General features: G+C 40.1%; 1 protein-coding gene across 3 annotated transcripts in view; it reads right to left on the reverse strand.

Moving 5' to 3' along the window:
* Positions 1 to 7129, reverse strand: part of COG2 (component of oligomeric golgi complex 2) — a 30090-nt gene extending 22961 nt beyond the window's left edge. For 2 of the 3 annotated variants that reach the window (XM_010197911.2, XM_061990949.1), the window contains exons 1-7: positions 7001 to 7129; positions 6109 to 6270; positions 5245 to 5310; positions 4235 to 4315; positions 3574 to 3677; positions 2195 to 2303; positions 343 to 522 (exon numbers count right to left, since the gene is read on the reverse strand). In XM_010197911.2, the coding sequence (XP_010196213.2) occupies positions 343 to 522; positions 2195 to 2303; positions 3574 to 3677; positions 4235 to 4315; positions 5245 to 5310; positions 6109 to 6270; positions 7001 to 7102 (804 nt within the window). In that variant the 5' untranslated portion in view covers positions 7103 to 7129. The remainder of the gene's footprint in view (positions 1 to 342; positions 523 to 2194; positions 2304 to 3573; positions 3678 to 4234; positions 4316 to 5244; positions 5311 to 6108; positions 6271 to 7000) is intronic. The other variant, XM_061990948.1, reaches the window with a different exon arrangement.
* Between the last annotated feature and the right edge of the window lie 5802 nt (positions 7130 to 12931).

A 12931-nucleotide genomic window follows, 5' to 3' on the forward strand; every position in this document is an offset into this window, starting at 1 on the left:
TGTGATACAGTTCCCACAGATACTCTGGTCCAGAATAAAGTGGATTTTACTCCGGCCAGGTGCCTGGTTTAAAGTTGGTAGTTTGGATTCTTTGCCCCAAGAACAATACAGGTGAGAAAAAGAATGCCAACTGGATATAACCTGAAATTGGGGACAGGCAGCTGGAGAATTCATCCATTCTTTTTTTTTAAATTAAATAGCAACAACAAACAAATGGACATTACGCTCCTGCTCTCTCCACAAAGGTATTTTGAAGCTGTTAAGGAAAGCTGGAGGTTAACAGGAAAAATAAGCATGTTTGCAAACCACTTCATTTTCTTAAGATTCTTGATTTTGTCTTACCTCATCTATATAAGGTTTTACAAGCACCTGACCAACTAATGCTTCTGCATCTCGTGTTTTGTCTATTGTTGCATAAGTGCGAAGACAGTGACGTATTATTTCAACATTTGAAGTCTGAAGGCCTTCTAAGAGCAGCCCTTCCAGAGACTGCTGCAACATTGCTGTTATTCCAGCTATACGCTATGAAGAGAAAGAAAATACAGTAGTAAAAACCCAAAACCAAAGTCTTCTCATCATTGCTGAAGCAAATTCTTACAGCAATATCTAACTGAGCTTTCCCTTTCCATTTGAAAGGTGCACAAGTTTCGACAACTGTCAGCATTAAATGAACACAAGTTACTGATGATATTTAACATAGCATTTATTATTATAAGGTTAAAAGGTAATTCTTTTTCCATATGTTGTAAGTTATGTGGTAACTTAGCTAAGGTCCCCTTCATCCTGAGTAAACAGGTCAATAATTGTTCCTTGTTCAACTAAAACACTATGTGTGACAATACACAAAAGCTTCACCCTAATCACCAGGGATAATAACTGTGGCAATTATCTATCCCTCACTGTAAAAACCTAAAACTAATGTGTTCCATAGACTACTTGCCAAATTACTGCAAACCAGACACTGAGTGACACTGGCAAAAAAACCTGACATGCTTTTATGTTACTTTTGGCTCCTGACAAACAGCTGTCCGTCATCATAGATTTCCTGTTTTGCTACACCACCTGCAGATACACTCCTGGCCCTAAATGATCCCTTATAACTCTGTATTTGAAGCAAGTTCAGTAACACAAAATAATGGAATCACAGTTGAACTATCAATTTAAATTGGTCCATTTTTTTTTCCTCTGCCTTTCTGCATGCTGTATTGTGTTCTTCAATCCTAAAATTTTTACACAGCATCTGTTCTGAACAGGCAAAATCAGTAACCAAATTATTCACTAGTCATGAAACTTTGGATCTGATGACCTTCAGCAACAAGAGGTACAGGACAGAAATCGTGGCATACATCACTAAGGAAGCTACACAACAAAGTAACAAAGGTTCTCCTGGTACTCTGTTGCTCAAGCTTATTCCTGTAACTACCTATGCTTGATAACTCGGTGGCCAGAAAAGTCTTGTAAACTGTCCATGAATTAACATGATACCACAGAAGTGTTGAGCTGAAACATGTTTATATTACTAATAGGCATATGAACACAGTGACAAATTGGAACTATGAACTACCTCACTAGCTCAAAAAACATCAAAAATGACAGCTCCATGCTAATCAGCTTTAAAGCATTACCCTCTCTCCATATTCTTTGTATCTACCTTTAAGCATCAGTTTTCCTTTGTCCCCTCTCTCCAATGAATGGATAAAAGAAAAAAAAACTCACTAAAACATATCACCTTTTATAGTTATTACAAAGAGGATATCAGGAAGATTAGTATACGAGCCTGAATAGACAGCGTTAAGCAACAATTTTCACCAAAAGGCAAACTTGAATACAATCAAGCCAGCCACTTAGTAGGCACTCTCCATTTATAGTCTCCTCTGTATACTGCAGCTAACGAAAACCACACTAATCTCTAAAACTAGGCTTCAACAGCGGTGAGCAGACAAACCACAAGACACGTTAGGCTGAGAAAAACGTCTGTTGTATTTGCTACTCTAAATAATTTATCCTAAAGAAGTCAGCAAACAAAGCATAAACCCTCAGAAGTAGAAATACTTTCAGTCAACTGATAAAAATGACCTCTTTCTCCCCCATAAATTAATTCAATAAAATTCTGTGGAAACAGGCATTTGTCTTCTAATTATATTGGTCTTGCTTGATTCTACAAGTGTTAAGCTGGTTACCATGCCATACTTACTGGTCTCACTTGGTCCAAAAGGGGCATTCCTTTGCTTTGCACTGCATGAAACTGTAGTTGATTAAATTCTGTGGCAATTCTCTCCAAAACCTGTCCAGTTGAAAGTGAGCTAGAAGAGAGATGATACAAAATGACAATACACAGTTAGATCCTTTCTAAACAAGTCACTTTCATCTGCAGCAGATAGATAATGCTCTCCTCCAAGTTTTGTGATTTAATCTGAATATTTGGAATTCTGACAGATACTACTTCAATTATTGCAACCACGCCATAATAGTCTGGAACAGACTACACGATTAGAGTTGTTTTGAAACTACTGACTTATTATTAAGTGATATGAAACAGAAGCTGAGAAGTACATAAGATTTTGCCTCAACAGCATGAAGCATTATTTTTTATATGGCAGTGCTGTTCATTTTCTTTGGAAAAGTCACTGTTACGGAGCTCAGAAACTACAGTTAGGGGAAATAAAAAAACCTATCTGAATGGTGAAATCACCTATCTGCCATGTGGTAAAACTAATGACAGCAACCTGTAGAAAAACAGCAGTTCTACCCTTCTCAAGTCTACATAGTCCCAATAATTAGTCGAATTTTCAGCCACTCAAGTACAACCTTGCTTCCAAATATAACTCTGCAAAGTGCCTCACCTTCACTGAAAGCATTCCCATATGCTTTGTTGGTAAGGATCAACTTAACCTTCTGTCTCTCTCTCCCACTCACTACCATGTCATCCAGAACACTAAACTGAAGAGAGTCTCATGTTCAAACAGGTTCACAAAATTATCATTTTTCTCCAGCTGAAGTTCCAGTCAACTATTTCAAGTATGTGGCTGCTACACCAGTTTCAAAACTGAGAGACATCTTCCATTCCCCAGCAAAGGCAGAGGGAAAATACACTTTTGATTAAGTTGTTAAAAACCCAAACTTGGTAGTCTGACTGGAATGTCACAAACTTTCCTTGAAGCAGAAGTATCACAGGTGTTGCCTGCCTGCCTTAGACTATTCTTGCAGCAGTCCTTTCAGTTATATGTGTGCAGCGAAAACAAGAAAAGCTATTTCCTGTTGTACTTCCAAGTGATACTGGAATAAACTGTACTGCGGAAAGTATTTTGGACATGACAGTAGCAGTGATTTTCAAGAAAAACAGTAAAAGTTATTGTATGCAAACTTCAAAAAACATGTTTACTGAAAGCACTACAAGTAATTCAGAACTTTGGAGGCTGTTACATGTTCTGTGGATTATCAGTTTGCAGAACACTATAACTGAGAAAATACTAAAGTAACGGTCACTTATTTAATCAGTTATATTTCTAAAGATGTATCCTCATGCTTGTAAATTAACCTATGACATTAATTAGTAACAAAACTGAACATTACCTGTTTCCCTCTAACGAAGACAATTCTTTAGTGCCTTGGGAATGTAGAATCTTCTCGATTTTCTCAACAGACTGAATAACATGAATAAGTCTCAGGACACATACCTGTAATTAAAGAAATACTTTTCGTGTCTGACCCCAATCCCAATTTACGCTACCTAAGGACCCTGAAGATATTTTTGTATGGGTTTTCTAGTTGGTTTGGGGTTTCTTTTTGCTGGTGTAAGTTTTCTCCCTCCTTCAGTTATGTCTCAGTTCAAGAATTGCTCACATTAAGTCCACAAAATCCCACAAGCAAATGTTTGTTGTGGACATAGAACAGCTGTTCTCATCCCTGATCTTGTTTCAAGTTAAGCACAGAGACAAATGTGTGTTACCCTTTCATATAAAGTGTTGTATTTCAATTATATTCATAACAAGCAATTTTATATACTACTACAAGCAGAAGAGAACCATAATTTAAAAAAAAACTAACCAAACATATATGTTTTTTGGGAAATAAGCTAAAAGATTTATGATCAACTAGACACCATAAAAAAAGATGTCTGTCAACCAAAATGTCAATAATTACTTTTATAAATACAAATCCTGCACTTTGTGCATCTAAACAACCTAGAATCCTAAGGAAGACCTTTTCAAAGGTAGTAGTTTATTTATTGTACCTTTTTTCTTCTAATATCTTCTTGTTTAGCCATCCGGTCATCTACTGCTTGAATGCCTTCACTGACACATGACTTAAGACTCTGTGAGACAGAAAGTCAGTATGTAATGCTGGTTTCCCACTTAAGGTTTAAGAAAACCTTAACTCAAAAATCTAAACCTAAAACAGGAGACAGATTGATAAGAATAGAGGAGTAATAATAGCTACAGTACATCAACTACCCTCTAAATGCAAAAGTCAGAAATAAAACTGAAAGCATAACCTTCTCCTGGCCACTGTACCATTATTTCAACCAGAAGTGTTTTTTCAGTACATTACAGAGAAAAAAAACATTTCTCACTCATAAAAAGGCAATAAAACCAGTATGACTCTGTGTCTTGAAACTCAAGTGATAAACCAGAGTTAAGGAGCATTTTTCACATACGTGTTTAGCTATGCTAACTGAACCTTTCTGTTTCAGACATCAAGGCTGTGGTATTTTAAAAGGACATTTATGCAGAAAGTATCTTTTTGAACTCTCTGCCAAGATGATAAAAAAGTGTCCTTTGTCAAGCACAAAGTCACTGTTGAAGAGCCAGAGTAAGACTCACCTTCAAGAAGGTGATCTTTTATGGTTCATCACAGGACTAAATAAAAAAAGAGTTCTTAATGAGACTGTGTTGCATCCCAGGTACTTAGTACTGTCCTTAAGTTATTAAAATATTAAAACAGTTTCAATACTTAACCTTAGACTTGTCCTTCAAGAGTACATTCATTCACCACATTTAAGGAATCCTTTATCTCTTGGTTGAAAGGCACAATAGAAAACATAAATTTACAGCTACTACAACTGCTTGGATCTGTCTCCACAATCATTCTCCAAGATCCCTCTCCTACTACCACTCTAAGTCAGCAATTTTCAAAGAGATGTTTATTACAGTAATTATTAACATGAGTAAAAGACATTCTGCACATCATATGAAAGTGAGAAGTAGTTTACCAAGCAGTGTATAACGACTGTTTTGAGCATACCATAACTTCTTCCCTTAACTGTCCCAAGGGTACTGAAAGTTGATTAAGAGCCTTGTCCATGCCAACCTAAAGAAATGACCATAAAAACATTTACGACTTCTTTGGTAAGTCCATATGTGAATTTCTGACAAAGCCTGTCAATTTACAGGTACTAAAAGAGAACTGAGAAAAGACACTTCCCTTTATAGCCTCTAGTTTTAATTGCAATGCAAAAATATGTTACCTCAAATACAAGTATAAAGATATCAGACTGCTTGTCACATAAAAATGAAAGAGAATCTCAACCTATGGAAAATTTTCTTCTCAGAAAGGTATTAAATCTCAAGTCTTTGAACCAGTGCAATTGGAATCCATATAACATAGAGTAAAAGAGCAGAGAACACAATGGACAAGGCATTTTAATATGAAAATTATTACAATTTTCAATCAAGCAGGTTGCATTGTCGGAGTTTTTTTAAAGACATATTGACTGCATAGTAAGTTTAAAGATTCCTAAAACAATCTCTTTGAATGGCCTTATTTATATCATTGCTATTTTGTTTTAATGATTTATTTCCTTACATTTTACAACTACTGACAGTTTAAAAAAAAAAAAGTATGCCTTGAGTCTAACTTCCTAATGAATTAGTTTTTCAAGACAAAATATATACATCTAAAACATTTATTACAGGCCAAGAGCAACTCTGTACAATAGCAAAGTTCTACAGGAATGATCTTTCAGTTTTTCTCAGTGCAAGGGGTTAGTTTCAGACATCTTAAATCTACTATGTCAAAACAAAAGCCATATGATTTTCATATGAAAACCAAAAATCCCACTAATCTACATTAAGTTTGAACTACACAGTACAACCTAATCACACTTACTAGATTTGTTGAGAGATTAACAAAATCTGCATAGTCCTTATTTATGAGTTCTACCATAGCAGTTTTAAGGAGTTTGTAATAGAGCTCCAGATCCTCTCTGAGCTCTTCCAACTGCACACGTTTCCTGCAGTCTGACACAAACTGATCAACATCAAAATCCGGCTGAAAATGAAACAGGAAAGACAGAAGGACGTAAGTAAAAAGTTCCAAACAGGAACACACCCCTCCCCACCCACAAAATAAAGTATTCTGTATGCCTATAAGATGACCAAACTAAAGGCAAGGAGGCTACTTATGGAGCAGTCAATGGAAAAGAGGTGTCATCAGTAGTCCCTAGTGTTCTGAAGTCTTAATATCAAAAGCAGACAATGTCGTGGGTCAGAGTACCTAGAACACTAGCTCTCCAAAATAAAACATACATTCCCTGTATACACTTTAAAAATGTTTTTAAAATAATTCAAAGAAACAAAATTCGAAATAACGTATTAAGAGCTACTTCAAGCTCTCCAAGCAACGAGGCAGGAATGCTGGTTATCAGTCTCTATGCAAAAGGGCTTCAAAACACGCAGGCTATGACTTGGAGGAAGCAGGACTCGGGTACGCGCTGAGAGGTGAGCTGTGGCAACCAGCCCCGGCCCGGAACACAGGCATTCGGATCACCCGCTTCCAAACCTGCCGGTCTCCTCCTCAGGCAGATCCTCGCCCTTGTCCCCGCCGCTCTGACACCGTTTCAGTCTCGCCTGACTTAGTCGCAACCCCTGCCCGTGGCGCAGCTAAAGGTCCCGACAAGGCTTCCAGCTCCTCTCACCCCGCCGGGAACCCGTCATCCTCCCTCCTCAGGAGGCCCGCAGCGCCCAGCCGCAGCCTACCTGCCTCGGCGGCCCCCACCTACCTTCATGAACTCGTCTTTGTCAAAGCAGAGGTTCTCGGGGCCCCGTGGCAGGTTCATTTTCTTCGCTTCCATGTCCGGCCCCGGCCCGTCAGGCCCAGGCATGGCCCCTCCACCAACACAGCCCCGGCTGCTCCTGGAGCCGCAGGACAGAGCGTACGCCGAGAGGGGCGCCGACACGGCAGCGGCCCCTTCAGGGCTCCGAGCGGCCCTGCAGGCGGGGAGAGCCGTGTGGATCGCAAAATGGCGGGACTTCACGGTACAGCAGGAGTTGGTGTCGATGTGGCTGCCATGGACCTTTAAAACTGGCCTGCCCAGCCTCTTCGGAGAGCCTTCCATGGTTCCTTACACCAAATAAAGTCCGAGGGCATGGTCTGTGTTGTGCTACTGAATCACAGAATCATTTAGGTTGGGAAAGACCTTTAAGATCATCAAGTCCAACCACTTACTGCCAAAGTTCATCACTAAACCCCATGTCCCTCAGCACCTCAGCTACACGGCTTTTAACTATCTCCATGGATGGGGACTCCACCACCTCCCTGAGCAGCCTGGGACAGTGTCTAACAACCCTCTCCGTGAAGAAGTTCCTCCTCATCTCTAGTCTAAGCGTCTACTGGCACAGCTTGAAGCCATTCTTGTCCTATCATCCATTACTGGAGAGAACAGACTGACCTCCCTCTCACCGCAACCTGCTGTCAGGTAGTTATTGTTAAAGAGGAATCAGCCTCTAAAGCTTTCTTAACCAAACAGAATTTTATTAAACCAATTGTAGCAAGAGATAAAAGGGCAACAGTGCTGGGTGACCGGGGAAAGTGCAACAGTTCCGCCACGGCACACCCGTGTAACTTTTCGTATGTCCTTATATATGTTATCCCCCCCTTCATGGGCTGGGACACTTCGAGGAATCGGCCCCTGGTTGGTCAGTTGACAGTGTCCACGCGTTGTCCTTGCTCATCTACCAGCTCCAGATTGGTGAAAAATGTTGCTGGGTGTTCATGCCTTTGAAGTTTCGCTATTTTGTTGCACCATCCCAGCTGACCAGGTGTTGGCTTAACCACTTAACTACTATTACAAAGTTCCACAAAACATAATCAAACTTACACAAACACAGTCATTGCTCACAACAACATGCACAACACAACTGAATCCCACTCGATTTTCTCAACAATAACAATTTTGACCATCACCCATTACAGTTATCATGTCTGCCCTGAGCCTCCTCCAGGTTAAAACCCCTCAATTCCCTCAGCTGCTCTTTTACAGGCTTGTTCTCCAGACCCTTCATCAGCTTCGTTACACGCTCCAGCACCTCAGTGTCGTTTCTTGTAGTGAAGTGCCTGAAGCAGAACACAGTATTTGAGGTGCGGCCTCACCAACGCTGAGTATAGGGGGACAATCACTGCACTGGTGCTGCTGGCCACACTATTTCTGATACAAGCCAGGATGCCATTGTCCGTCTTGGCTACTTGGGCACCTGAAGGGGTTGACTGGTGCCCCGTGGAAATCTCCCAGCATTTAAAACTGCCCTGACCATGTAAAACTACAGGGGCTAACCATCAGGGCTCCAGCACAAGTCATAGTGACGCAAGGCTGTGGAGATGAGAAGGGACTTCAGGGAATGGTGTTTTGCAGCCTTTCCAGCCCTGAGTGGGGTCATCCAGAGATGGAGGCACAGGGCCGTGTCATCTCAGGATTTGGTTATCGCCATGGGTAGAGGCCCCACAGGCTCTCTGGGCAAGCTGTGCCAGAATCTGACTGGTTTTAAGAGAAAAAAGAGATTTTCCTTATGTTTGGTTTTATTGCAGTCTCTACCCACAAGGTTCTGAGTATCAGGAATTGAGTCAGAGTGTAATTTACCTCCTCCATCCTTCTGCTTTTCAGCAGACTCTTCTGTTAAGATCTTGTTTCCTTCAAAATCTTGTGTTCAAGGTTGCTTAAGCCTTAGTGAAGACAAATCTAGCTTTAAAAAGCCTCGCTCTGTCACTTGCATTTCTGTTTGCTGCCTCAGGAGGGAAGACAGCAAATGATCTTGTTTCTCACATGTATGATGTACTTTATAGAACGCAATTTTCCTTGAAAGCAAGGACAAGGAACCAAGTATCTTGAGAAACGGGCTCTGGTGGTTAGAAGAAGAGGTTAAATGCCTGGGATACAGTAACACTGTTTAGGTTAGGAGGTCCATAAATCAGTAGCTTTATGTGTGAACCTGACTAGTTTATATTCTTGAAGAAGGACCAGAGACTGATAAGGAGGGAACCTCCTGACTTTGAGGTCACCAAAGGCTTGATGGCTGTCTAATTAGCATGAAGTCACCAAACACCTGCAGTATCTGGGGGAAAGGTAATTACTGAAGGAGGAGATTGTGACCTCTGACCACCTACCCAATTTACACCCCAGACCCAAAGAAGAGGGTGGAAGGAGTGAGCTAAGCACACATATGTGTTTACATGCCAGGCAAAGGACTGTTAACCAATCACTAGATAAAATAACAGTACATACATATTAGAATATAGAATATGCTAATATATTGTGTATAAATACAGCAGAGGAGGCACTGTTGGGGTGTGCTGGCTTTGTAGATTACCTGCAATAAAACTGCAATATAGCAGTTTCAGTAAGTTAACAGTAAAACTAGAATTAGGACTCATGGGTTATTTCCATATGCTGTGCCTGAGTCATCTTCACCTGGGGCAGTAGTACACAAAGTAAAGTTTCTCCAAGGTGGAAAAAAATAGCAGAGCAGTGAAGGGATTACCCATTTGAGAGAGTCATATGAAGATCTTTACTTTCACTAGTGCCTTCACCCCTTTTCTTTCCTGACTCTCATCACTGTCATTGTAAGATTTCCAGGCTTAGAAAACACCGTTTAAAACTTTTATTCCCGTCATCCTTTCCCAACCATGAAGATATGACACTTAGTAATCCCTGTGAAAACTGTAATCACTGTTTAATCTGCAGGTTTTTGGATAACATGTCATTAATGGACCCATTAGATGAATTAAGAGAGAGCATCTAAAAGTCTGTCTCAATATTACTGCTGTTACCTGAAAATGGATGGGGTAGGTGCCATAGAGTAGAAGATCTACTTTTACCTGCTCTGTGGGTGCTGAATGTTAAAGATTCAAACATCCCTTCTTATTCTCAAAGAACATTTCACAGGATGTGTAATGATGTGGCAAATGATGTTTAGTATAATTGTGTCATCATTTTCCTGAAGACTGCCAATGACTAATCCACTATCTTGGAAATACTTCCATTCCAATATATATCAGTTAAACTGGAAGGAAAGCAGCTAGTTTTTTCTTGCACTACATTTTTAAGATTTCTCTCTGGTTTTATTATTTTAAAAAGCTGAAGGCATTGAGTAAAATTTATGATAGAGGAGAAAAGCACAACAATGTACTACAATGTAAGGACAGAGATACTACAAATAATTTGTAGATGCTCCAAGTACAAAGAACCTTCAGAAAATGTAGATAGTATTAGCCACACTAAGGTGGCAGTGCTGATGTGTTAAGTACCTTGTCTTCTTAAAATGACATTTCCATCTATGTATCATCCATGTGTCAGCTACTTTCAGTGATTGTTAAAAACAATGAACACCAATTAATAAACAGAAATTCAAGGCAGAAAAGGATAAATGCACTAAGATCTCAATACCAGAAAAAATATTTTTAATTTTTGGGAATGGAATTGAATACATGAATAAAGGTAAAAGAGTTTATGTCCCCATTTCCAGTCCCAAACACTGAAATCAGTGAGTGAATGCTGCTCATTTCTGGGATTAACTCAGCTCTGTTTTTTTTTTTTTTCCTGAGCTCTAACATAAGTTCTCTGTTCAGCCAGCACAGTCTTCTGTCCTGCCAACTCACCTTCTGCACATGAGCACATCTTGATCCTGTGCCTTTAAGATTTCCTTCCTGACGAATGTCCAACCTTCCTGGACTTCTTTGTCCTTCAGGACTGCTTCCCAATGATCTTTATCAACCAGCTTCCTAAACATCAAAGTCTGGCCTCTGGAAGTCTAAGGTAGCAGTTCTGATGACCCTGCTTCTTGCTTCTCTGAGAATCAGGAACTCAATCATTTTGTGATTGCTATGCCCAAGGTGGCCTCAAACCATCACATCTCCCACAAGTCCTTCTCTATTTACAAACACCAAGTCCAGCAAGGCTCCTTACCTAGTGAGCTCCCTCACCAACTGTGTGAGGAAGTTATCTTCCACATGCTCCAGGAACCTGTTGGACTGGAGAGTCCTCTCTGCTGTGTTGTATTTCCAGCAGATATCTGTTAGGTTGAAGTCCCCCGTGAGAACGTGGGCCAGCAGTCTTGATACTTTTCTCAGCTGCCTATAGAATATTTCATCTGCCTCTTCATCCTGTTTAGGTGGTCTATAACAGACTCCTACCATGATCTTGGCCTTGTCTTTACACCTGATTCTTACCCATAAACCTATTATCATCATCATTGAATGGTCAAGACACTCCTTAACACAGTTGCCCCTCTGCCTCTCTTTCCTTACCTGTCCCTTCTGAAGAGTTTAAAGCCATCCAGTTGTGGTTATATTTTGTAGTTATATTAAGACATGACTTTAGATTCCTGTGTGACCTACTCTAGGTGGTTCTGCTCTGTGGGATTGGACTAGATGATCTTTCAAGGTCCCTTCCAGCCCTTGGGATTCTTTGGTTCTGTTATTCTGACATTAAAAAAATTAATAAAATTGAACAATCATTCACTGGAACCATCCCAGGGATGTGGTGGAGTCCCTATCAGTGGAGATTGGACAGGTCTCATCTGGGCATCCCTTCCCATGAAAGGATAGACCAGATGATCTTTGGAGGTCTCTTGCCACCTCGGCTGTTCTATAATTCTGTGGTACATACTGTAAGATCTGTAGTGAATTTATATAAAATGTAGAACTCCAGTATGAAAATAGACCAGCTTAAAACCTCTTTTGAACATATATCTCGCTAAAATGTTGCAGAATTATCTGCTTTCACTGATATGTTAAGTAAAATCTGATACTTTACATAGAATCATAGAATGGTAGGGTTGGAAGAGACATCAAAAGTATGTTGAGTACAGAGAGACGAAAAGGAAGAGAGCCAGCAGGGAAAGCAAGGAAGGGAGAAGCTTCAGCTCTCTCATGCTTGAGTTGCCATACCCAAACAAATCATAGCATAAAGGGGCTGCTTAACTTACTACATCCTGCCTCAGTGCTTCAAATAATAACTGAAAAAAAGGCTGTGGGTTTCCACCTTCTCCTCCTGACATGCTTGCGGTGACAGTGAGGGAAGCTCTCAAAACAGAATTTAATTATTTTGAGTATCTGAAAATTTCTTCTGGGTTATTGACTTCTTAGGTGGCTAATTGGAGTTCAATGATATCCTAGGCAACACAACAGTAGCAGAACTGGAACTGGGATAACCACTTGTATATGATTCAGTAGACTTACCCAAAATTCAAGGATTGTCAACTTATTGCCATCAGAAGGGGAACCAAATTGTAAATTTTCTAATTTCTTTGATAATGTAGTTTTTACACCAAAGTACAAAAGCCTACCTTTTATAAGGGAAGAAGCACAATGTGTTGGTTTGTGGATCCAAACCTTCTTTACCAGTGCTTTGCCCAAGAGAGCCTGTTAAGCTTAATTGGGATTCACAAGGAGAGCCATGAAAATGATAATAAGGCTGGAACACCTCTTTTATGAGGAAAGGCTGAGAGAGTTAGAGTTTTTCAGCCTGGAGAAGAGAAAGCTCAGGGAGACTTTATTTCAGCCTTTCAATACATAGGAATTTATAAGGAAGATGGAGAGAGACTTCTTACCAAGGCCTATAGTGACAGGACAAGGCGATATGCTTTTAAACTGGAAGAGGGTTTATTTAGATTGGATATAAGGAAGAAATTTTTGAAATATGGTAGTGGTGAGGCACTGG

Source organism: Colius striatus, chromosome 2 (assembly GCF_028858725.1).
Source record: "Colius striatus isolate bColStr4 chromosome 2, bColStr4.1.hap1, whole genome shotgun sequence".
NCBI lineage: Eukaryota > Metazoa > Chordata > Aves > Coliiformes > Coliidae > Colius > Colius striatus.